The sequence below is a fragment of the Anguilla rostrata genome, chromosome 4 (genome assembly GCF_018555375.3).
Source record: "Anguilla rostrata isolate EN2019 chromosome 4, ASM1855537v3, whole genome shotgun sequence".
In the NCBI taxonomy this organism is placed as follows: Eukaryota; Metazoa; Chordata; class Actinopteri; order Anguilliformes; family Anguillidae; genus Anguilla; species Anguilla rostrata.
Genome location: NC_057936.1, coordinates 18710648 through 18733544, shown reverse-complemented (window position 1 = coordinate 18733544; position 22897 = coordinate 18710648). Strand labels below are relative to the sequence as shown.

General features: G+C 40.2%; 1 protein-coding gene across 4 annotated transcripts in view; it reads left to right on the top strand.

Moving 5' to 3' along the window:
• The first annotated feature begins 1539 nt into the window (after window positions 1–1539).
• Window positions 1540–22897, top strand: part of arhgap28 (Rho GTPase activating protein 28) — a 29142-nt gene continuing 7784 nt past the window's right edge. The window contains exons 1-7 of one of the 4 annotated variants that reach the window (XM_064331141.1): window positions 1540–1820; window positions 17567–17760; window positions 17994–18208; window positions 20788–20872; window positions 21220–21356; window positions 21713–21878; window positions 21981–22072. In XM_064331141.1, the coding sequence (XP_064187211.1) occupies window positions 1696–1820; window positions 17567–17760; window positions 17994–18208; window positions 20788–20872; window positions 21220–21356; window positions 21713–21878; window positions 21981–22072 (1014 nt within the window). In that variant the 5' untranslated portion in view covers window positions 1540–1695. Of the gene's footprint in view, window positions 1821–6670; window positions 6808–12360; window positions 12496–14227; window positions 14248–17566; window positions 17761–17993; window positions 18209–20787; window positions 20873–21219; window positions 21357–21712; window positions 21879–21980; window positions 22073–22897 lie in introns of those variants that run through there. The other 3 variants (XM_064331142.1, XM_064331143.1, XM_064331144.1) reach the window with 3 other exon arrangements.

Sequence of the window (22897 nt, the reverse complement as noted above, 5' to 3'; positions counted from 1 at the left end):
TGCAGTCTACATGGCAGCCTGAAAATGGCCATTGGGGACAGCAAGAATGTCCAGGGTCACCAGACGCTATGGTCATTTGTGCGCAAAGCTTGAAATAGCTGCTATGCTATTCTCTCCTTGTGTACAAAACACCACTGTATAAAAATATTCCAACTATGCAAATGTTTACTGAGTTGAAATGTTTTATCACAATGCTTTGGTTCCACTAGAGACTGAACTGATTTTAGAGGCAGTAGGCCACAACTCTGACAACATTGCAGTTCTGAGATCATCTAGAGCTATGCAGCAAGTTTAAGACACACCCTTGGATGACGATGGTTGTAAATGTGTGAGTGAATTGGGAAACGTGCAGACCTTGCTCATCTGAGCTGTGATACTTCGCATTGAGTTCCCTTGTGTGTTGTGATGAATACATATCTATGTAGGTCAAAGCCAGTAGAGATACATTCTCTTTACCCAGTTCATGTCATAGTATCCTGTTCAGCAACACCCTAATCTGGATGATTTACAGTACTAAACCAGCATTTTAACTTCAGTTATACTCCTGGATATTTATTGTGCCTGTCAGAATTTGTACCTCTCAGCAGTCTCCAGGTTATATGCCCAATTCCCTAATGAGAACACCACAGTATTTCCAGAAGTTAGTCAAACAGGGGTAGTTTCTAGAATTGTGCGGCCTTTGCTATCTAAGATGGTTGCTCCATCCTTTGGATAAAAAAGACTATCATCCTGGGTGAATAAGGCATGAGAAATACATTCTTTCCTTTCCAGAGAAATCACTTTACTACTTTTAGAACCACTGATAATATCTTCTAATTAATTTCCATTTCCAATGTGAAATATAACAGCATTGCAGAGTATCTCCATATGGTTTATATTCCTTAATAATTTATGTGATAACCTATTATAACAGGCAATTGAATTTAAAGGTTTACCAGCATATAGGGCTTAAAAATATGTCTGATTAAACTTCCAGTTGGTAACGGTTTTATTGAACATTTAGCTATATTTATCAAAATGCGTATTGACTAAATGTGGTTTAATACCATGAATAACAGCGATTAATACAATTGTATGATAATCTACACATAAATAATTCAATATTAAAATAAAAATAATCATATTTATATCTGCTAACTGGGCTTCTTTCCTAGAAACATCCCTGAGAACAATTGCAATGTCAATAACATTTGGATTCACCTTTGGAGTTGCAAAATCGGTATTCAGTGACCTTTCACTGCATGCCAAATATTAAAGTTTTATCAGAAAAAGTATGTTAAATTTGAAGGAATTAGCAGAACTAACTAATGACCAGTCGAAGTCATCATCGGTGAGGATACAGGGTTGTGATTAAACGAAAGCTAGTGTATTAAAGTTTCGTGAGATTTCCTATTACAGTATATAAGGAAGTTTCATTTTTTCCAGTTAAAGGCTCACTAAGTTCTATTATTATAACGCCGCATTTTGTTGTCGGTAAGAAGAGGTGCGAACTTTATGCAAATAATGAGGAATCCTGATAGGCTGGTAGGCATAGTTGCTCGTCAGTGTGGTGTCGTGTTACACATCGGACCCGATGCGAAAGGGCCGGTGCTTCGCGTTATTTATTTACTCTTAGGAATGAGACCCTTGTGTACAGGGGTGAAGTGAATGCGTGCTTTCATTACTACTTCGGTGCAGGCGCTTTGAGTTTTAATAATGGAAATGAAAGATTCCGGCAGCGTTATATTGACAGCTTATCATTCGTATTCTCCGCCAAGGATACAGTTGGTGGAGGACGGTTTTGCACAACCTCTCTTTCCCGTACACTCTCCTTTAAATAGGTAAGTGAGACGCCAGACGCTTTCAGCCATGTAGCTCAAAAGACAAAAGTGTGAAGAGCAGATGTTTGCAAACATTTACCACGCTTGTGTAATTAATGTACGATGTTTTGTCATGAAAGTTAAATTCACCCTTTACCTATACCAAATGCAAAACCATTCATATTTTCCGGTAGTTTTATTGACGAGGCTTGAACAAACTATAACACCAGATTCAGATGTGTACTGCAATTAAATATCTGCAGTTAAATCTGGATTTGGATTAATACATTGTAAAGCAAGTATATTCTAGTTAATGGTAACTAACTGGACTACTAGTAATTGCATTATTTATGTTGGCAATCCGTCTTATTCAAATATTCCTCTGTAGTAAAGACTGGTTATGTTTGCAAAAACTACCAATTTTCATGCCATTTGTGTAAGTATAGTGATTACTTTTTAATGACGGGTGGATAATTCTTCCACAGCAGCTTTGCCGTTTACCTAAACAGGATGTCGGGCCTGTCGGTGTGCGTTCGTTTGAAGCAGCTGAGACAGATAAATCTCTGTCTAGTCTGTTTTTAATTTTTACCTTGCACACACTCATCAGTCTCCAAGGCTTCTCTACCAGAATGCCACAGGTTGTAAAGGAGCACACTATAGCTGGTTGTCTGGCCTACAGTCCAGAATGTGTGTGATATTCACAAAATGATTTCCAATTGGTGTTAAACCTGTGTAGTCACATGTTTGCAAAAACATTTTCGGTTTCTAAAACATCTGATTTGACTACATTCATAATATATCAAGGATAGCCTTTTCATTGTCTATAGTAGATTTTAGCTATTGAAAACTTTAGTTTAGAAACTGATAAATGTATATGCAGGGTTCAAAACTTTCCCAGTCCAATGTCATGTCATGATGGCAAGACTTCAGAAGTCGATACAGATATTTTGTCCAACAAAGCTTAGACTGTGTGCAATACAATAAGGACCCCAGTATCAGAAAGTCTATTTACTATGGAAACTTACTATGGAATTAAGCATATATAATGCAAAAGAGGTACCGGTCTTGAGATGTGGATTTACTTTTAAAGTAATTATTTGGTTTTATGCTATTCTCTTCAGAGAAAAAAAGAAAATTTCACCCCACTTTCATACCTATTTTTCAACGGATGGGACAATACTGACTAAAGGCTGGCTGAACTTGGCTAACAAGGCTTGCTAGCCTTTCCGTGTTTTTTTTTTTTTTTTTGTACTAAGGCTTTTAAACATGAAGCAACATTAATTTAAATAGAATGAGAGGTACTTGCTGTTGTGTTAATCTCATCATGCAACAAAAGCATGGTCACAGACTTACATTTCACTTTAGTCGCCTGGCTAATATTAAAATTAGACAAAAAACACAGTAAAAGAAAAAAAAACTACAGTGAGCTGTACCATGGTCCAAAACCAAGGGTTTGTGAATGTACCCAGAAATTTAATGTTGTGAATAGCTTCTTGTGAGGTTCTTGAGAAATTGGAACTAGCCATCAAATCTTTAAATATTTACATTGCAACAGAGACAGAGAGACATGTTTAGCTTGTCAGGATTATATAGTATATGGGACTGGTGATAGGTCACATACAGCTGTTATTTTGCTGAAACCCTTATGTGATGTGGAGCTTATGCTTTCTTGCATAGAATGGGTGATTTAAAAAAACAACAGCTAGCATACAATACAATTCAATAAATGACCTTCATGGTTAAAAATGGCCATCCACACTGATAATATGTGGTCTGGAAGTTTTGACTATACCATCAAGGTTAAAAAACACAGGGCACACTACACATTTGCCCCTCCTATTGGCTTGTTCTCTTTTTGTCAGAGGCAATGCGATTCATACGGGCGAGTCCTAGTGCTGTTCTTCAAATTTCCTACAAACACTACACGTAATTCCTCAATTACAGTTGGCTCAGGATGCAGTTGTTTGCACAAACATTTGCATCAGGGATTACATCAGTAAGCTATTTTACTGATAATTGCAGGAATGTGCTTGATTTAACGAAGCATATAAGGACTGAAGCACATTTCAGTACAATTGCAGCCATTCTGCATGAGTTTTTAAAAAATCAATCTACAAAAGCATGCTCATAGCAGCATATTAGTTAAATTAATGTTTACTTGCCCTCAGCTGCTTGGTGCCATTGGAAGACAAATTACTAGCCTTGCATAGTATCTTCATGGCTTTTTACAAGTGCGGCAAGGTAGTGCAGTGGGTAACACTGCTGACCAGCAAGAAGGTTCTTGGTTCGAATCCCTGAAGTTTGCATGGTCGTCCCGGTACTCCGGTTTCCTCCCACAGTCCTAAGACTTGCAGGTTAGGTTAAATAAAGTGGAAAAAGCCCTTAGGTATGTGGCATGAGTGAATGAGTGCTCCAGCAGACCACCCCCCCCCCCCCCCCCCAAAAAGGTGAATTATTGGTATGCCATACCATTATGAGTCTTGGTATTATAGCATTATTTCTTTGCTCCAGCATTTCCCAATTAGTTGAAAGTTAGTTATTTTTTCCTCTAGACACTGAAACAGCACTACTGTAAAATGTAATGAAAACTGAAACAGTACTACTCTAAAATGTAATGAGCACTGAAACAGTACTACTGTAAAATGTCACAGGCACTGAAATGGCTGGAATGGCATGATGGCACGTGGTCTGATGCATTAGGGTCATTGGCTGAATTACTTTCAAAGGGCCCTTCAGCTGAGCTTTGTTCTATACAAAAGCATGTCCCAGAACTGTGGATATACTCCAGTTTTAACGCGTGAAAGTTGATCATTTTTTTCTTTAGCTCTATCTCTGCCATCTCCTGTGCCAGCAGAGTATTTGCATGTAAATGATTGTTTTTATCTGCCTCTTTTGATATAAAGAGCTTGTTGGTGAAATTTAGTCACCCTGCTATGTCCAGTTTTGATTTCGTTATTTGTAATGAGTACACATACAGACTGGTGTGTAAACACGCTTTCAGCCACAATTTTTAAATTCATCTGTTGCCAAGTTATACGCAACAAAGATGGTGCGTAGTGATCTTCTGCCACAGGTATTGTACAGCATAGAGTGATAAGGGACACAATTGCATCCTGTTTCAACTTCCTCACATAAACAGTACCTTTGTTTTTGGTTAGCCAGGCTCAGTGCTCACAGCATGTAACAGATGAACCATGCTATCATGGAATGATTCACGATTGCCCATTTTCTCAGAGATAGAAAAAGCACTGATCTCCTGAATTCTTCCAAAAACCTGGTGTAGATTTTGATAACTCCTTCCATTCCAATGAAAGTTACCTAAGCAACGTAGCGTTCAAATGGGAACTTCAGGATTTAATTGCATTTTTATTTATTCCTCCTATAATGGAAAGTTATAATATATGATAACAAATGATAATATTTGGAGTTATGGTTGTCTACATATCTTGCCTGTCATATCCTGTATCTGACGTACACCCCTTTGACTTAGCTATGCATCATTACTGCATTGAGAATGGGTGTGGCTCTCCTGGTGATGCAAAATGTGTCACTTCAGCGGAATGTTGCCAGGGCATGTGATGGACATGAATGAATAATGATTGGCATATTTGTGTTTGGCACATTTTAGGGTGTAGTTCCCTTTTATAACAGCAGCTTGAATCATGGATTGCAAAAAAACTCATGTAGTAATAATTACAATAACTCTCTTATCAATATCATACCTATAGATTTGCTCCAAAATCTCCTGATAAACTTGTTTATGTACAGGCAGGCAGACCGAAGTCAAGTCAAGTCATTGCACAAAGTGCTTAACTGACATTGATATGTACACACAGGTAGAGAAATACCCATGTGTGCATATGAATATAGTAAAAGAAAAAACAATTTATTGTGGTTTAAAATAAGTAATTTAGAAAAATACATCTGGCTAAAGCTTAATAAAAGAGAGATTTTAAAGGATGAGTTTTAAGTTTAGATTTAAAACTGGCTACGGTTTCCACGGTCCAAACGTCTGCCCATTAGAAATTCACTTATGGCACTTATGATTTGATCATAACTTTGTGCATCTCGAGCTCTTGTGCTGCTTGTTTTTATAAACTTCGCTGACAGTTTTTATAGACTGAATTACAAGAGCACCAGGAGTCTGAGAAAGGGAGAGGGGAGGCATGGGCACACTTTGTGAGGGTGAAGACCAGTGGGCAGCTGTGCTCTAAATGTGTTGAGGTAATCTGGTAGCACACGATGAGAAGTGGGCCAAGCCCAGCCAACAGGGAGTTTCAGTAGTCCACACTACTGCAGACACTGCATAGCTCCTTTTTACCATTCAAATTATATTTATGAAAGGGCAGTATGCACACGGACTGAGCTCAGTGCAGTATTAGACAATTGTAGCACATTTCAGTCGCAAAGTTTGCAGTGCATTGCATAACATTCCAGTTCTATTCCATGTTATGAAGAGGACAATATAGTACAGTATAATCCTTACATATCTGAGCTCAGTCTCAATATATGGGTAATCCCTTTTGTAAAGTACACATTATGTTGATTTTAAAGCCAACAATGAGAGCAGATTCTCTTTTTGGCAGGAGGTTCAGATACACACGGAGTTGTGAAGACACGCAAAAACACATTAATTAAAACTGAGGAATGGCTGATTTATGACCCCCTCCCCAATGTGTGGTTTTAAGATTAGATCAGTAAACCTGGAACCGAGCCTGTGAAAAAATTAGGGGAATGATTAACTTTAGAAAATGTTTGACAAATTGTGGAGTTGAGTGGCAGGGCTAAAAATAGAACTATGACTTCATTACTAAAAGAATGGGGAAAAGAACTTCCTGGTATGACTTTTGGAAATGCTGCTTGTCGAGATTCCGGCTCACTGTCAACAGGATAGGAGAGGGTATGGTCGGGCTAAGTGTATCGCTTTACGCTTCTCACCCAAACAGCATATATTTCTCTCACTTTTTGAGGGTTCTTACCAGGACTGAAGGGCAGCAAGCATGCACAGGTAAAAAAAAATCCCACTTGTCTCTTATACCTGTGTATTACACTGACTAAGGTAGAATCAGAAAGCAGGAACGCAGTTGATGACATGTTTTCGCAAATGATATGTGTGTTCGCAAAATTGGTGTTCCTTTCATGTGCCAGTAGTACTTTAAAAATACACAGCAGACATATCTTTGCTTAAAAAAGGACAAGCATTTGATGAAAGGAAAATGCTTTTGACTTTCCAAGTTTCTTGTTGTTAAACAGAAAAGTTTTAGGCTATATTTTGTGTGTATTTTGGTTTGTATATATTAAACTTTAGTATGTAGTATGTATTTCAAAAAATGAAAAGACATGTATTTTGAGAAAAGGAAGACTTGCTTATGTGTTTTTACATATGCAGTGTAAAAGTGAAAGCATTAAAGGAGTTTGAGTTACAGGGAAGCTTGAATGTTAACAGGAGACTGGCTGATATTTGTTTTACAAAGGTTAACATTTGAAGTAGGCTAGTTCTTTTCATGATGTTGATTTATCTTATTGTGATGGAATGAATGATAAAGCACTCTTGTATAACCTTGAATACGATTAAATGGTCTAGTATGCATAATTTTGTTTAATAAATTACTGGACATGACAGCAGCTTGCATTTATTTTGACCACCAGAGTGCTGTGTCTTTAAATTTCTTTAAAAAGTGTAATGAACTGTAATAAAATAAGCAAACAAATTAAGCAAAATAATTTAAAAAATCATATACCGAATAATGATGATTATGTTTTGCTCCGTCTTTCGTCAAATCAGGTGGGATTCAGGCATTAGCCTACATTAACATCTTCATGTTTAACATCTATTTCTGAGCTCACATCACCTGAAAGGCTACTGTAGGCTGTACTACGTCTTTAAGAGTGATTGTAACATGGGGAAGGTTGCATAGCTTGTTCATATGCATTTCATACTGTGAAGTGGAATGTTTTTCCTACGAAGGACCTCAAGCATGGAATAGGCCTGCATGATTGTGGTTTCACCCTGGTTTCGGTTCAGTGAGCCTGCCTCTCTGGCTGCTTTGCATGGCCTGGCAGAAGAGGGCAGTGGAGAAAATCAGGCATTTGAATGGGAAATTTTCACAATTGAATTGACAATAGAAGGCAATGGGCTGAGAGTGCATTTCTCTGCAAGTGGTTTGGAATGAATGTAACCTGTGCTTGGTTATCTTCGATGCTTCTCTTTTGGTACAGACACATGGCATTAGCCTTTCCCAAATCAGCTTGTTAACTCTGATGTCACCATTGGTTAGTTGTGGAAGCTAAATGGTGTAGATAAAAAAGAAAGAAAAGAAAATAGACAAGCTGAAGCCTCATTTGATGTTCTTATCGATTTCTATGCTGTTTTGCGTGTAATCAGCTTCTCACTCTGATCACAAAATCATGTCAACTGTGGAAAAACATGACCTTTTCAAATAGGGAGGAATGTTCGTGTGCATTTATAGCACTATGAAAGAGTTCTTTGTGAGGCTCATGCTGTCTGATGTATTTGATAAACAATGATCAGCGTTTGTGAATGTTCGAGGTATGTTTTCAAGGGAATTGCCTGTGTAAAAGCTAAAGTAAATCATGTCCTGACGGATACCTGCAGAACTGTGTGCTTAGCTCTTATTCATTATTCAAATCCATTAGGGTAAACAGAAAGCTACTTCCATCTGGCATTCAGTTTTTTAAACATGTCTTTCATTTTAAGACACTTAGGTAATTGAGCCACAGTTTCAGTACTATTAAATTCAAACATAAGACACTTTTTTAAAGAACTGATGCAGTAATGGTTTGTGGAATCTATGGAAACATGGAGCATCCATGTCTAACTGCACTGTTGACCATTCATTGACTTCTTTATTGCTTAAACAAATTTTACTTTTACATTGTAGGCTACCTGTTTCATGGTATGTGTGATAGAAGGTCTTAATCATGCTCACAGTTCTTGGTTGGATGACTACTATTTCACTAACCCCCCTTGATCTGTGCGCAAGTTTATAAAATAGGTGTTTGAAACTGTCCTAACATTATACTGTAGTCACCACAACCTACTGGACTGTGAACCGAATGTTTAATGAAGTATTGCAAGTCCAGTCATGAGTTAAAAGGATTCTGTTGAGTTTTCTTCTCACCCATATGGCCATTGTATAATGCCAGAAAATGTAATTTAGTTCTTTATCACAACAATGGCTTCAGGGTCTCAAAACCTCCACTTTAGGGAGGAATGTAATTTAATTTTATTCCCTGAATGTTTATTGTACACATTGTTGTGCTTGTTTCATGAATTGTGATTTGATTGAAGTGTGGAAATCCGGCTCACCAGTGTGTGAAAACCCTCGGCTTGGCTAAAATGGGTATTTGTATTGAATTGGATTCATTCTGCCAAATGAACAGCGGAGCATTTCGGTACATAGAAGGAACTCTGTTTTACTTCTGAATTTGCATGTCAGCCAAATAACATTGCTCGCAGTGTCTTACAATAACAACTTAATGAGATGATATTACATAAGTTAGGTGATTTATATGGGAACAACCACAATTTTCCCTCTCAGCCTGATCACTAAATAATAGATATCGCGTTGTAAGTACATGCACTATGAAAGGAGTGAGACTTGAGTGGAATGGTATTTTGGTTTATCATCTTCTGCTTATTGTAGGCCACTTGTGGTAAGAGGACCTGGTGCTTCTCTCTTTATTTCATCTGTGGGTATAACATTTCAAGTTTAACCATGAATCCAAAAGTGCTTGGCATATTTTGGAAGACTTGTATGCTATGCACTCAAAATAAGAGCACCATTTTTTGGACATGCATACCCAATAGAGAGGAAAAGAAATTTTACTTAAGTTATAGCGTATAATTTTGGCAATGTGCCAAAGATGATGTAAGATTCCTGTTTTTCGGGGTGTTCTGTTCAACCATCCAGCTGGAACCTGTGCAGATTCCTCTTTTATGACATCACTTTAGAGTGTTCTTTTCATACCATAACATGAATACCATGACATGGGACTTGAATTGCATTTTTTGACTGGATTTTAGAATAACTATATATAAAATAAGAATTGATGAAATTAATTAAATGCATTCAGCCGTGTCATGTTCAGGGTCTCTCTTGTGTTCCTTGTTGCGAGGAAGCCGCTATTGGACTACATTATACCGTTACCCACCCATTTAAAAGCTATGCAGACAGTTAAATTATACTGTGCGTCTTGCAGCAAAGACGTTTACAAACCCAGGCTGATAAGCAAGGAATACAAAGGAAATTTGACTAAGCAAGTCTAGATTCGGTGTTAAGATATATGGCCTGATTGCTGACATTTTACAGCAAATGGTAAAAGATGAAGTCAAAAGTCAAGACTAAATTGAAGGTTAAAAGTATTGCCTAATTCTTTGAGGGAACAAGTTGAGGTGAGCTGACCTTTTTGCTAAAAAATCCATCAAAACCTCTCTGCTTTCCTTGGGTGGAGTCCACCACTTTACTCTGTGCACTATGCTCTTTTGCCATACTGTACAACCTCAATCCATAGACAGATTTCCGGCCATACTTTGGTTTGTGGTATTGATCTGTTTTTTGGGATACCCTGTAGATTGTCTACGTACTGCAGACAAGCTACTTATCAGTTATCACGCTGCTCTCCTTTAAAGGATTTTAAGAAAGAGAAGGCACTATGGTGAAAAGGCTTCTAGTAGTTGTCATCCTTCAGGGCCCTAACACAGATTTATGGATAGTTGGAGATGACTGCAGACTAAATATAGAGCCAGCCAGTTGCTGGATTCTGGGCACATGGGAAGGGCTGTGGGGCTCCTTCAATAGCAAGTGGATGAACATATGCTAAGGGCAGGTGCATGGTCTGAGTCATCTCCTCTGGGTTTGTAGTCTTGTTAATATTGGCTCTGTTGGTAATTTCTCCATGACATGATTTGGAGGTCTAATGTACAATATGGATAATTGCAGATACTTTTGACATTGAAGAACATACAGCATTGGTGTGGTATATAGCATCACTAATTTCCTTCAAATGGAAGGATAATTTCTTGAAGTTTTAAAATGCAGTCTAGAGTAATGTATTGACTCAGATGGTCAACCTAAATCCTGCTTGACAGATTGCCAAAATATTTATTAAGCAATGATAAAATATGTAGCCTACTTCTTCATATAACGTAATATATTTGTATCTTGAAAATGTTAGATTTGATCTTTAACAGGACCAGAAATGAATCCATGGCATTTTGTCCTTTGTTGAAAATGCTTTTGTTCAGTTATTCAATAATCGTAATTGTTCGTGGTCACTGTCTGATGTAGCAGACAGTCTCAAGATGTTTTTAAATTTAATACTTGTTCGGGTATTTTTCATCCATGATTGAGACTGGTAATTGTGTGCATTTCATTTCATTAATTTTTAATTGCTTTATGGAGAGACAGCCATTTAATCAGTTGCATTGAGCTACTTTTCTTGCAATATCGATATCGCACCATAATTCTGGTATTTACATTCTTTCAAAAATGAGGCCATGATTGGGGGTCCCTCGATTCAGGCCTCGGGGTTCAGATCTCACCCCATTCAGGGGCTTTTTGGGAACCCTTCCCAGTGCCACATGTTTCCACTTGAGTCTTATTCTTCACTGACCTTCATACTGCCTTGGGGGGGTCATGCATTGAATTTAGCAATAAGCCCTTTGACTGGCTCTCCCCCAAATCGTATAAAAGCATTTGATTGTTTCTATCTGGTGAGTTGAAAAGTTGGTACACATGCTTTTTTTGTTCTTTCAATGTCCTGATAGGTTTGCAGATTTGACAAAAAAGAACCTGTATGTGTAACATGTAAGAATGGCTGGTCCAGATGGTTTTTCAGTATTATTTTGCATGCTCTTGTCTGTGTGCTAGAATCTGCAAGAACACTGGTGGGCTGAAATCAAACTTCACTTGTGGTTGCACACAGTCTACTTGCTGTACTTTCTGTCTTCAAATTCAGATTTGTTTAATGGAGGTAAACATTGGCTCTACATTTAGGTGTTGACAATTATAAGGCACACACCATGACATTGAAATAGTGCTAGCAATGTTCATAATCTGATGTCCTTGCTCATGTTTTGTGGTAATGTGTATTCATGTATTTTATATTCTGTGCAATTTCTGTCTTCTGCAGCTTCCATTTGTAAAGAGGTGTCTGCCAAATAAATGGTTATAATGGCAATCCCAACCTTATTGATTTTTCCAGTAATTTTGTGTACATTTTCCTCTGATAGACCCATTTAGTAACAGTGCCAGAAACCTACGAGGTTTAGATAAGCTTTTAAGAGGGTCTCTTTTTTTCAATTTGTGCTTGAAAAAAAACATTCAGTGACAATGGGATGGGGAAAGGCAGGGAAATATGTTGAAAGGGGGAAGGAAAGAGAAAAAGAAAGGGAGGGGTGCAAAGGATGAGGGAGGGAAGAGAGCTGGACACTGGAGACCCGTGCCTTGTGTGGGCTCAGATGGAGGTATGTGGGAGGAGAGATGAGCTTGTTCCAGTGAGATCCTGGCTTCACCAGAGGAAATCCTGAGATACCACTGTTACTTTCTCCCTCTTTGTCTCCTTTCTCGTCATACTCTAACAACTTAGTTCATGCTGAAGGAAACCTGGCTGGCTTTCTGTCTGCGTAGTCTCGTAAATTCTTATTTGTCCTGCTGGATGAGAGATTGAAAAGGTAAAGTCTTATCTCTTTCCACTGACTGATTGTTTTCCATAGCTTTGATATTGTTTGCCTCTTGAGTGAACTTCAGAAATTATGTTGCTAATGTGCACTGAGAATGAATGATTTTATGACTGGGTTTAGAGGTGTGGTCTATTGGAAACATGACAAATACCAGAACCTTTTAGTTTGTCAGGTATAGTTTGTGAGGGTGTTTTTTACAGGCAAGATTACTATTTATTAAACCTTTTTGCTTGTTTCACTGTGAAGGTACTGGTGGATATTGTAAATTTGGGAATTTCGTTTAGTGTAGGCTTGTCTAAAATGAGCAAATTGTTTAAAGACTTACTTACGTTGATTTTAACTTCGTACTCTAACTATGGATACCATTTCCTTGCTTGTTTAATTTAAAATAAAACATCAGAATAAAAAGGGTACTTGGCTGCATTATCCTGCACTTGTTTAAATGTATATTGAGAAACTAAGTGGGCCACTTTAAATGCCGTCGAATAGCCTGGGTATAGCTAAACATCAGTCGAGCCTCTTCTCTCAGGGAAGGCTGTTGCACTTTATTTCTCTCTGTGTTTACTACTTGTACCCCAGGACAGTGAGAATTGCTCTGTCTTAATTCAGTCATTTGTGACACTGCTACTGACTCACAGGAAACTAGTGTGCGAGCGTGCATAGCACTCTGGCGTGGTCATCCATGTCTAAAACACCTCTAATATCAAACTGCACATCACTGTAGCTTCACGTCCACTTTACGAGCACTTTTTCTTTTGCCTGCTTTCGAGATGACTCTGCAATAAGTCTGTGTCATGCATACCTCCACTGAGCCAACCAGATTTTTCACCTTTGAATTCTTAGATTGCACTTAGATAGTCTTCCTCCTGCGCCACCTCCCTGCCGCCGTGTTGATCCAGACTCAGCGTCTCTCTTGATTGCACTTAATCTTTCGGTTATAAAATGCGCGCATGGTCGCTCCCAACCGCAGAAGGTTCACGCAAGGATTTGAAACCTCAGAATGCGATGCCACCGGCCAGGTGGAATTCACATTGCATGGTTCAGACCCGAATGTGAATTAGATAATTTTCCGAGCTGCTTAATGTAAGGCAGAACACCACAGATTTGAGGGAGATAACATGTGTCAAAATTCACTTCAGCGCCTGCACGGGCCTCAGTTTGCATCCTTCGGTCATGGAAACATTCTTGCGGTATGTATCCGGTGAACCAGTAATGTGCTCTTATTGTGCAAACATGCTGAGGATGTCATGCATAGCGCAGGGTTCAGTGGGGTGAAGTCTCACTTGCACTCTCCGTATGCCCACAGTCTAATTTCTCTACTTCATTTGTGTTATCGGCTTTTTATCTCTCCTGTGAAACAAAGTGTAGATTAGTTTTATTGGCTGATGCGGGTGACCTTTATTTGCCATTCATTAACAGTTTGTCAGGGATAGACTATAAAAAGAATCGGGCCTAATTATGTTTTGTCATTGAGTATCTAGTGGTTTTTTACAAGTCCCGTCCTGTCGTGGATGATGCAAGATAAGAGAACAGGTGGCTGGGTGCTGTTGTACAAGTATTTGAGTGTGTGGGTGTGGGTACACAAGTGTGTGACAGAATTTGACACTCTGTGATCTCATGATGAAGGGCGGTCATATCTGGAACCGTAGGCTGGCCTGTGCTGATAAGGCTTGCTAAAAACAAGTGGTTCTTAAAAGTGAGAATGCAGCTCACACGATAAAGAAAAATAACTAAGGCACAGAGGTGAGTGAGACTCTAATGTACACAGGACAGCTTCTTTCAAACTCTGAAGGTGTGGTAAATGCTTCCATTATTGTTGGCTGTTTCGTGGATTATCTGCACGCCAGTCATATTTGTTGCATTAGTCACAATGAGATAATGTTCAAAGTACAAACTATACTGCGTTGATCCAATATGAATTTCACTGAACTAAACAACGTGCAACTCAATGAGTACACATGGTCTGCTTCACTCTACCTGCTGTTTGTTGTCACAACCTGAGCTAGAATGTGGCAAATGGACCATAATAGTAGAGTGTCTGATTAGTTTCACGTCCCTCATTGATTTATGTGTGATAACAAACAAACCTGCTTTGCAGCAACGCTGCATATTTCTGCAGCCACGTCAAGATACTACCCCGTTGTTTGAGGGTAAGAGCTGTAATGAGAAGGTCTAGTGGAACTGACACATGAAGGTTTCCTTTTGGAATCATAAAGTAATATCTTAAGGAATCGGTACCGTTCGAGTGAGTTATTTAACTGCTGCAGTTTGTCAAATGCAATGTTCAAACCCTGGTCCTAAACATGCCTTATGACCAATGCAAAGATTTCCCGTCATGCGATCTGCGCTATTTGTGTTAATGCGTCGAAGCTCAGCTGACACCCCCATCGATTGCAGGAGGAAGCGGGCAGTCTCCCAGGGGATTGTGGGTCCATTCCGCCCTTAGCACTCCATCCGGACTCCCACCGTGCTCGTCTTTATTCAATAATGTCTCCAAATGGTGTGCGCTCCTGCTGTCTGACAGTGATGTGGGAGCCGATAATAGGGCCTACTGCCATTTAACTGGACACTCAGGATTTCTGTCCATACTTTGCCTTGATGGAAAGTTAACAATTGCCTAAGTTAGGGCTGGGCAATATACCGCAGTGATACTTATCAAATGCAATAACAATGATCACCACCATGTGGTGTATTGCCTTTCTCTCTTTCATGTTTTATCATGGGGCCTCTTCAGTTTAGATGTTTTTTCACCACATCTGGTACAATTATATAAAAAAGACTAAAAGAGAGGCAATACACTACATGGTGGCAATGTTCGTTTTTACATTTGTTGATTATTGCTGCAGTATATCACCCAGCCCTAGCCTAACTTCATTCTGATTGTATACTGTCCTGTCTCAGAAACCGTGAGGGAGAAAAAAAAAATATTTTTGTGAATGAATGAATAACCGCAGAACATTTATATGAAGCTCACACACTATGAAGTGTCCATTCTGATTGTGTGGCTACTGTCCTGGTTCACTGAAAGAAACTCAAATGCGGTAGACTGAAAGTTTTTGTGAGTGTGAATGCAGGCTGTAGGGCGTTTCTGTGCAGCGTAAACACCAGAAAATGTCTCGCAAGCCTGATTCACTCATCCTCATTCACCTCCTAAAACTGCCATCTCTCCGGCTGGCTGGAGTAAGATAAGGGCTTAAAGGGAGCATTAACCTCATTTCTGTTTAACTGGAGGCCTTTCAAACCATTCAGGCCTACTGACCACAGGTCCTAAATTCTGCTTAAATGGAACAGGCTACCAAATTGCCTCAGCAGAGTGTCAGGGATCACGGCCCCTTTCTCCACTCTGAAAGACACAGGTTGCTGTTTCTCTCGAACCAGCCGTAAATCAGCAACCTGTGTCTTTCGGAGTAGAGCAGGAAAATGAAAGGCCTGGTGATGTAACGGGTGCTCCCTGTTATTATAGGATTAAAAGAAAGACAGACAAGCCACTGAGATCTGGGGTGTGGGTGCCAGATGGACTGGGAGTGTAATCGCCGACAAGACTGTTGTTTATGTCGCCAGGTGGACTACTGCGTATGTGGATGTGTGTGTGTGTGTCTGGAAGGGGGGTGGGTGGTAGATGGGTAGGAGGTGTGTGTGTGTGTGTGTGTGTGTGTGTGTGTGTGGTGTTTGCGTGTGAGTATGTATGTACTGTATATGCATGTGAGTGTGTGTGCTTGCGTGTGTCCGTCCTTCCTCAATCTTGTACTAGTCAGATGTAATGTGTCATTTTGTTGGTTTTATGGTCTGTTGGTTTTTGTTAGTATGGGGCTGTAAAAAAAGGTTGGCTGTAGTAATAACTGGCCCATTGTAATTGCATAAAAAATGAATTAAGGAAGTAAGAAATGCACAGAGGAAGTATGTACTTGTTTAGCTTTGGTGATACTGACTTGCGGTGCTACTACTCTGCCAAAATGTGTCTTACTGTAAGTGTTCTACTCTTGTAACAAGACTTCATCTATTTTAAGTAGAAAATATTACTTTGTTTTAAGTTACTTTTTGCTTGTCACATAAAACATGTCTCCCCTCATTGGCAATCTTTAGTCTTATTTTGTAACAAAAAAAATGAATAGAAATGCCACTAAGTCTAAATTTAGGACTAAAATACATTGTCTTATTTTTTTGGTTTTTGCAGTGCAGTGTTTCATTGAGAGTTGCAGGTTCATTAGGTTCACATACTAGTTCCAATGTTATTGTCTCACAGATTTATATGTGACACTTTAAGTAGGTGTTGGATTGCATACCTTGTCATGAGATTCTTTAGGGACTAGCAACCTGCTTGCAAGAATATTGAATAATTCTGCAGCATTTCCTTGATGCTGCCCACTGCTTGGTTATCCATTTATAGAAGTGTAGGAGAATGTACTGCATTCTGTGAGACGGAAAAAGAAAAATGCAGTATATATTTAGCTAGCTATGAAGGTATGCGCTTCAGTGCCATTTGAAATCTAAGTCTGCACCACACTTCCAAGCTTCAAAGGAAAGTGTAGACACCAGCCGTCCAGCCTATGCTGAATTTCGGGATTTAGGCTAATTGCTAATGGAAGGTTGCAGAAAGAGCAAATTTATCCCATCCACAGAAGAATGTGTATGCATACCTGCATATATTTACATGTGTGGCTGTAATGAATTTGTTTATGGTGAATTGATTTACACTCAGCAGTTTCAAAAAAAGAAAGACATAATCTGAATTGTTTATCATTATGTATAAATTGTTCAGACAGTTTTAAAGTTGTATCTGAGCAATGAAGCATTTAGCATGAATAGTGATGTCCCATTGGACGTAAAATGTATTGTTGAAATTGGGAAATGGTGCTCTATTAAATGCTTCTATTAAATCATGTGGTTTATATGAATGTAGAAACATATTCGTGCTCAGCACTCGCACCATTGCAGAGTTTACATCTGCACATTCACATAGACTGTGTGGTTTGAAAGAAAGAAAACTGCCTGTTAATCACTTTAACGGTTCTGTGGCAGTTAGGAGTTTGTGCAGTCAAATCTGCGGTGCTGTCGTCCTCAGGAAAGTGCGTTACCAGGGGTCAAAGAGGATGTCCTCTCCAGAGGCGCCATGCCCGCCCCCGGCGGACTGCTCGTGGGAGGCTCACAAGTCCTTGGACCGCAGCTCCATGGAAGACTACTGGAGTGAGATGAAGAGCATTGAAGAGGATGGACACGGCGTGCCGGAGGAGCCGCTGGAGAGGAGCAGCAGCGACGGTATGTAGCGACCCGCTGCCCTCCTACAACAAATCCAGCAGGGGAGAGTCTTTTAATGGGCAGAGCTTTAATGTGGCATTCATGGTACAATTTAAGACATGCCTCTGGTGGCCATCTTGGTTATTTTTGTAGTCAAAGTTGGGGGAAGCTATGCTGTTATCTTTCCGACGTCATAAGCTTGGCAGAGGTGAATCTCTTCATGGAATGGTGGGGCTCCCATGGGTTCCTTTCAGAGGCGGAGCTTGAGGAGGCGTGGCTTCAGGAGGCGGGACTCTCCACCCTTATGTCCGGGGGGCCCGGGGACGGCCCCGCCGAGGCCCTCCTCTCAACCCTCACGCGGAAGCAGGGGGCTCTGGTCAGGAAGCGCCTGGACAACTACACCCAGACCCTGCGCAAGAGGAACAAGCAGCCAATCAGACACGTCCGCGACGTCTTCTCCACCCCCGACGTGAGTGAGGACCCCAGCATTGCTCTGGGCCAGACACTGCCAGATAGCGTGGGATTTCACGTCCTTTTCAATTTGACCACTGGTGTTTTTTTGTGATGATGAAGCTGTTAAAAATGAGCTGTTGTGAAACCTACTAAATATATAACTTTTAAATTATTCATTTTTTATGTGATAACCAGACTATTTATAATTCGATGTAGAATCTTTATAATGTTTTTATTACTTTGTTTTCAATCAGCATGTTTCTCCTAGTTCTGGTCATTAGAGAAGGCTGTACATAGCCAGTGAAACAAATAACTTAACCGAATAATAAATCACTGTTCCCTCATACAAACACAACTCAAATCTCGAAGTTTAAAAAAAACAACCCAGTTTAATACTAAAATGATGGAGAAAAATAGTGAACATCAAACTGAACATTGATATGCCATGTAAATTACCAGTCAGTATGCTATAGTAGATAAAACATTGCTTCGGCCAGTAGTTCCTGTGTGAATCTTTAGCACAGTTTATGCTAAACATCTTAAGTATTATCTTGTCACTGTCCAGTTGTGCATAGATTGATTGTTGTTTTTTTTGTTGCTGTTCAGCTTTCACCTGTTATAATGCAGTGAAAGTATTTCAGGACTTTAAATGTAACAGGATATCTTATAACTAACCTATTGTTTCTTTATGTTGTGTATCAAACATTCACAATATTGGGCATGCGTGCCAGTAGTCTTGAATGTCCTATTGTCCCAGAACAGGAATGGCAGTGTGTTCCTGGTAGACTTGTTTATGCACTGTGTTCCTCCAGAAACCAGGATTTATGCCCCTAAGCCTCAAACTGTGTTCCGAGTTGTGCCGAGATTGGCTGGTGTGTATTTGAGCTCCATGTGCACCAGTAATCTTTGGAAGTTATCAGCATGTCTCTGTTATTGACTCAGAGCTAAAAGAAGCTAAGTCATAAGCCCGATTGAACGTAGCGGTAGAGATTTCCCATCTATCTGGCTTCATTTTCCGTAACGCCGAGGTGGGAGTTCTCCTTTTTCACTTCAGCCTCATTTAACCTCGGTCCTTGAATGAAGCAAAATAAAACTGGTGCATTCTGCACTCATGTTTCACAGAGGGGCAGGGAATATTCTGGAAGTGCCCGAGTTGTGCCTTTCCCTTGCATTGTCATGATTTTGTGGTAAGCATGAATAGCCAGCAGTTCCTAAAACTGGACAAATTTTATGACCTGTATCTCTTGCCTGGAACATGCTCAGCTGTTGCACCAGCTGCCCGCCCTCCTCCCTCCCCCATTTGAATAGGTGGCTGGCTGGTTTAGCTTAACATGTTCAAGAGAGGAAACTAGGAAGTTCCTGGTACCATAGTTCACAAAGGCATTTACATACTGTTGTGCAGATCTAAAGGAATAATTTTATTGAGGGGAACTGAGAGGTAGTTTGGTTCAGTTAATGCAAAGGTAGTCATTTTTTTGTCTACTTCTAAGTGAGAGGAACTTCATGAATTAGGAAAGTGCACTTACAATGGCTGGAATGTCAATGTTTGGCCATTTCTTGCTGTTGTTATGCTGTGAAATCTTGGAAAATGCAGGGGCTACCACATAAGGGTTGAATTTGCGCTGTAGTTGACTGTCAATGTGGTTGAAACTTCTTCCCTGGTGGTGAGTCAGTGTGCTGACCGCGTGGTGAGTCATCTTCAGCAGGGCTGACAGTTGATCTCTCTGACATAAAGAGGACTTCAACATCTCCACACTTGTACATGTGGGCAGTAGCATTAGTGGCAGGGCAATCGAGGAGAGTGCTTGGCAAGCAAGCTAGTGGTGGACATGAAGTATCTTCAGTCACATTCAATATTACAGCTTGTCACTGTAAAACAAAAGGCAAATTCAATTAAAATGAAAGCCACAGAATGAAAATAGAATTTACATTCTGTATTTTGTCAGGATAATTGATAGAGATTCTTTGAACACAATAACTAACTAAATTAAAGATGTAAACGAAAGATGTATATACAGAAATTTTCACACTGGTACAATGTGAATGGTATCATACAAGGGAAAAGTGAAAATCTATGTCTGGTGATATTGTTGGCATGTTGGGAGATGTTGGGGCTAATACTCTAGTGTCTGTTTAATTTATAGTAGTGTGTATGCAGCAGGCTGAAGTTCATTTTGTAAAGCTGATATTCAAATAATATATTTTTCTGTATACACAATTGATATACAGCCAAATGACTGGTATCCTATCTAAGGTTTCTGCATGCATGACAGATACTTCTTCATCGATCTTTTACATCACAATGCCCAACACTCGCTTACTGTGAAAGACTGACCTCATGTTTAATGGAGGGCAACATCGGTACTGACATACATTGCATAGTGCAAAAGCGTGCTAGAAACCATGACCTTAAATAATAAAAAAGCACTTCACATATTGCAATGTTTAAGACTTACTCGTTAAAATGTGACATGATCACAGTGTAATAAAAATGCCTATCACCCCTTATTAATTACAGTAAAAGTGCTTGTCCTGTCTTAAATTTGGAATTTGACTTCAGCAGATATTAATCCATCATGTTTTCTCCCATTGCAGCCCGGTTTTTCTCAGGAACAGGTCGTCCCCATCTCCCCGAATGCTCACATCCGTCCTAAGATGCCCCTCTGGAAGCCAGTGGAAGGTACATATCTCTGTACCCGTTTGCTTGAGAGGGAACAACACAGTAGGGCATTTGAGCTAACAGAAAAGCAAATTTCCTTGAACATTTGATTGCGATGGTACGTGTCTTTACTGTACTTAAAAAAATGATGTATTTATGGAATAAAATTCACTATATTTGGTCATACTGGAAAAATTGAATTTACCATCTGTTACTGTAATGCCTATATCTACAGAATGATGTGTGCTCATTAAGCCCCTTCCCCAAATTTGTGGGTTGATTTGACTTGGTGTATTGCTGAGGGTGAGTGTGTTGGCGATCCTCCCTGTACGGTTCCACGTGTTCCTGATGTCAAGCCTGTGCTGCAGGAGATTGCCGAAAACCTGACTGCGGCCCATTACGGGAGACGCTGCCATTTGAGGTGCCCTACTCAGAGGGAGTCACCTGCCACAGGAAAGGCAGAGACTGCCACGACTGCCACAGGATCAGGAGAGATGACCTGACAGTGAGTTAACTCCCACACTTCCTTCCCATCATGCACCACCTGACAGTAAGAAGAGCTGCCATGGCTGATTTTAATGCTGTAGGTCCATATTTTGGCACCTGCCTAGGCCTAACGCTAAAAATAGGTACTGTAATACTGATCTCTTTTAGATGCACTCCTTTTTTTGTATATATGAATATAATATGAATACAACAAATGTGATGCTATTGTCCTGTAGCTCCCATGCTTTAGTTTCATTTCTGAGTCATTCCTTCTTTGATACGTCATTAGTGCATTGTGCCATGCCAAGTGGAAATAATGAAGGTTATTTTATATGCTGCTATGATACTAAAGTCTGTTTCTTTCCTGTTTTGAAGACATTTCAGCCCCCACAGCCAAGACTGGGACTGACAAGAGTGCGAGACCTGTCATCAGAAGACATGAAGAAGATCGCGTACTTCTCTCTTATTGAGCTCAGCACGTTTTATGACTCCCTGGGGATTGAGCTGAAACGGAACCGGTCGACACGCAACAAGGGCCGAGGTGGGTCGTCCGCTTTGTCGAGCTGGGGTGCTCCGGCTCTTGAACTCGACTTCCTCAACGTTGGCTGCTTACACTCCACTCAGTCCAGCCCTGTCTCTACAGATACCGGCGTCTTCGGAGTTCCCCTCACTACACTACTGGAAAATGACCGGAAGATGTATCCCGGTTGCAAAGTCCCTGTCGTCTTCAGAAGGGTAAACTTACAGGACTTATGCCTACAGAATGTGCCCATCTATGTTTGTTACTGTATTTTAACTCAGTTAAACAGTTGTATTTGCTGAACTCTTTAAATATAACATTAACTTTAAATATTGTGTTATTATTTTGTTTTCTTTCTTATTGTGCGACAGACTAGTGTCAAAGTTAAATGGTTCTGGTAAAATGTAAACCCCAGATACTGCCTTTTCCGTTTTTGTTATGGTGTGTGCAGCTTGGTCAGCTAAACACATGAGTTGTGAGCCCATGGTTGTGGCCCTCTAGTGAAATGCTTAATTTGGACTTTGTCTAGCTCATCAGTTCTGTAGATCAGCCCTGGTCTGTGGCAGTCCTCCACTCCCCCTCCCTCACTTATCACATCCGAGCTAACTCCCCCACTCCCTCTGCCTCACTTCCCCCTCCCTCACCAGAATGATAATGGGGCGACATAGCTCAGGAGGTAAGAGCGGTTGTCTGGCAGTTGGAGGGTTGCTGGTTCAATCCCCGCCCTGGGCATGTCGAAGTGTCCCTGAGCATGACACCTAACCCCTAACTGCTTTGGTGAATGAGAGGCATCAATTGTAAAGCGCTATATAAATGCAGTCCATTTACCATTTACCATACCCTGCATTACCATCTCTCAGATGGGCCCTCGGGTCACACCTCAATGCTATTTTGGTCCTCTTCTCCGCTTTAGCTGTTTGTGCGTGTGGGAGTAGCACCAAAATCTGCTCAGCAGTGATTTTGCTGGAGGGGAGGATTTTGGGCTCCCGGGCGCTGTGGTCCGTATCAGTGCACTCAGACCCTCTGTGGGCAGCGGATAG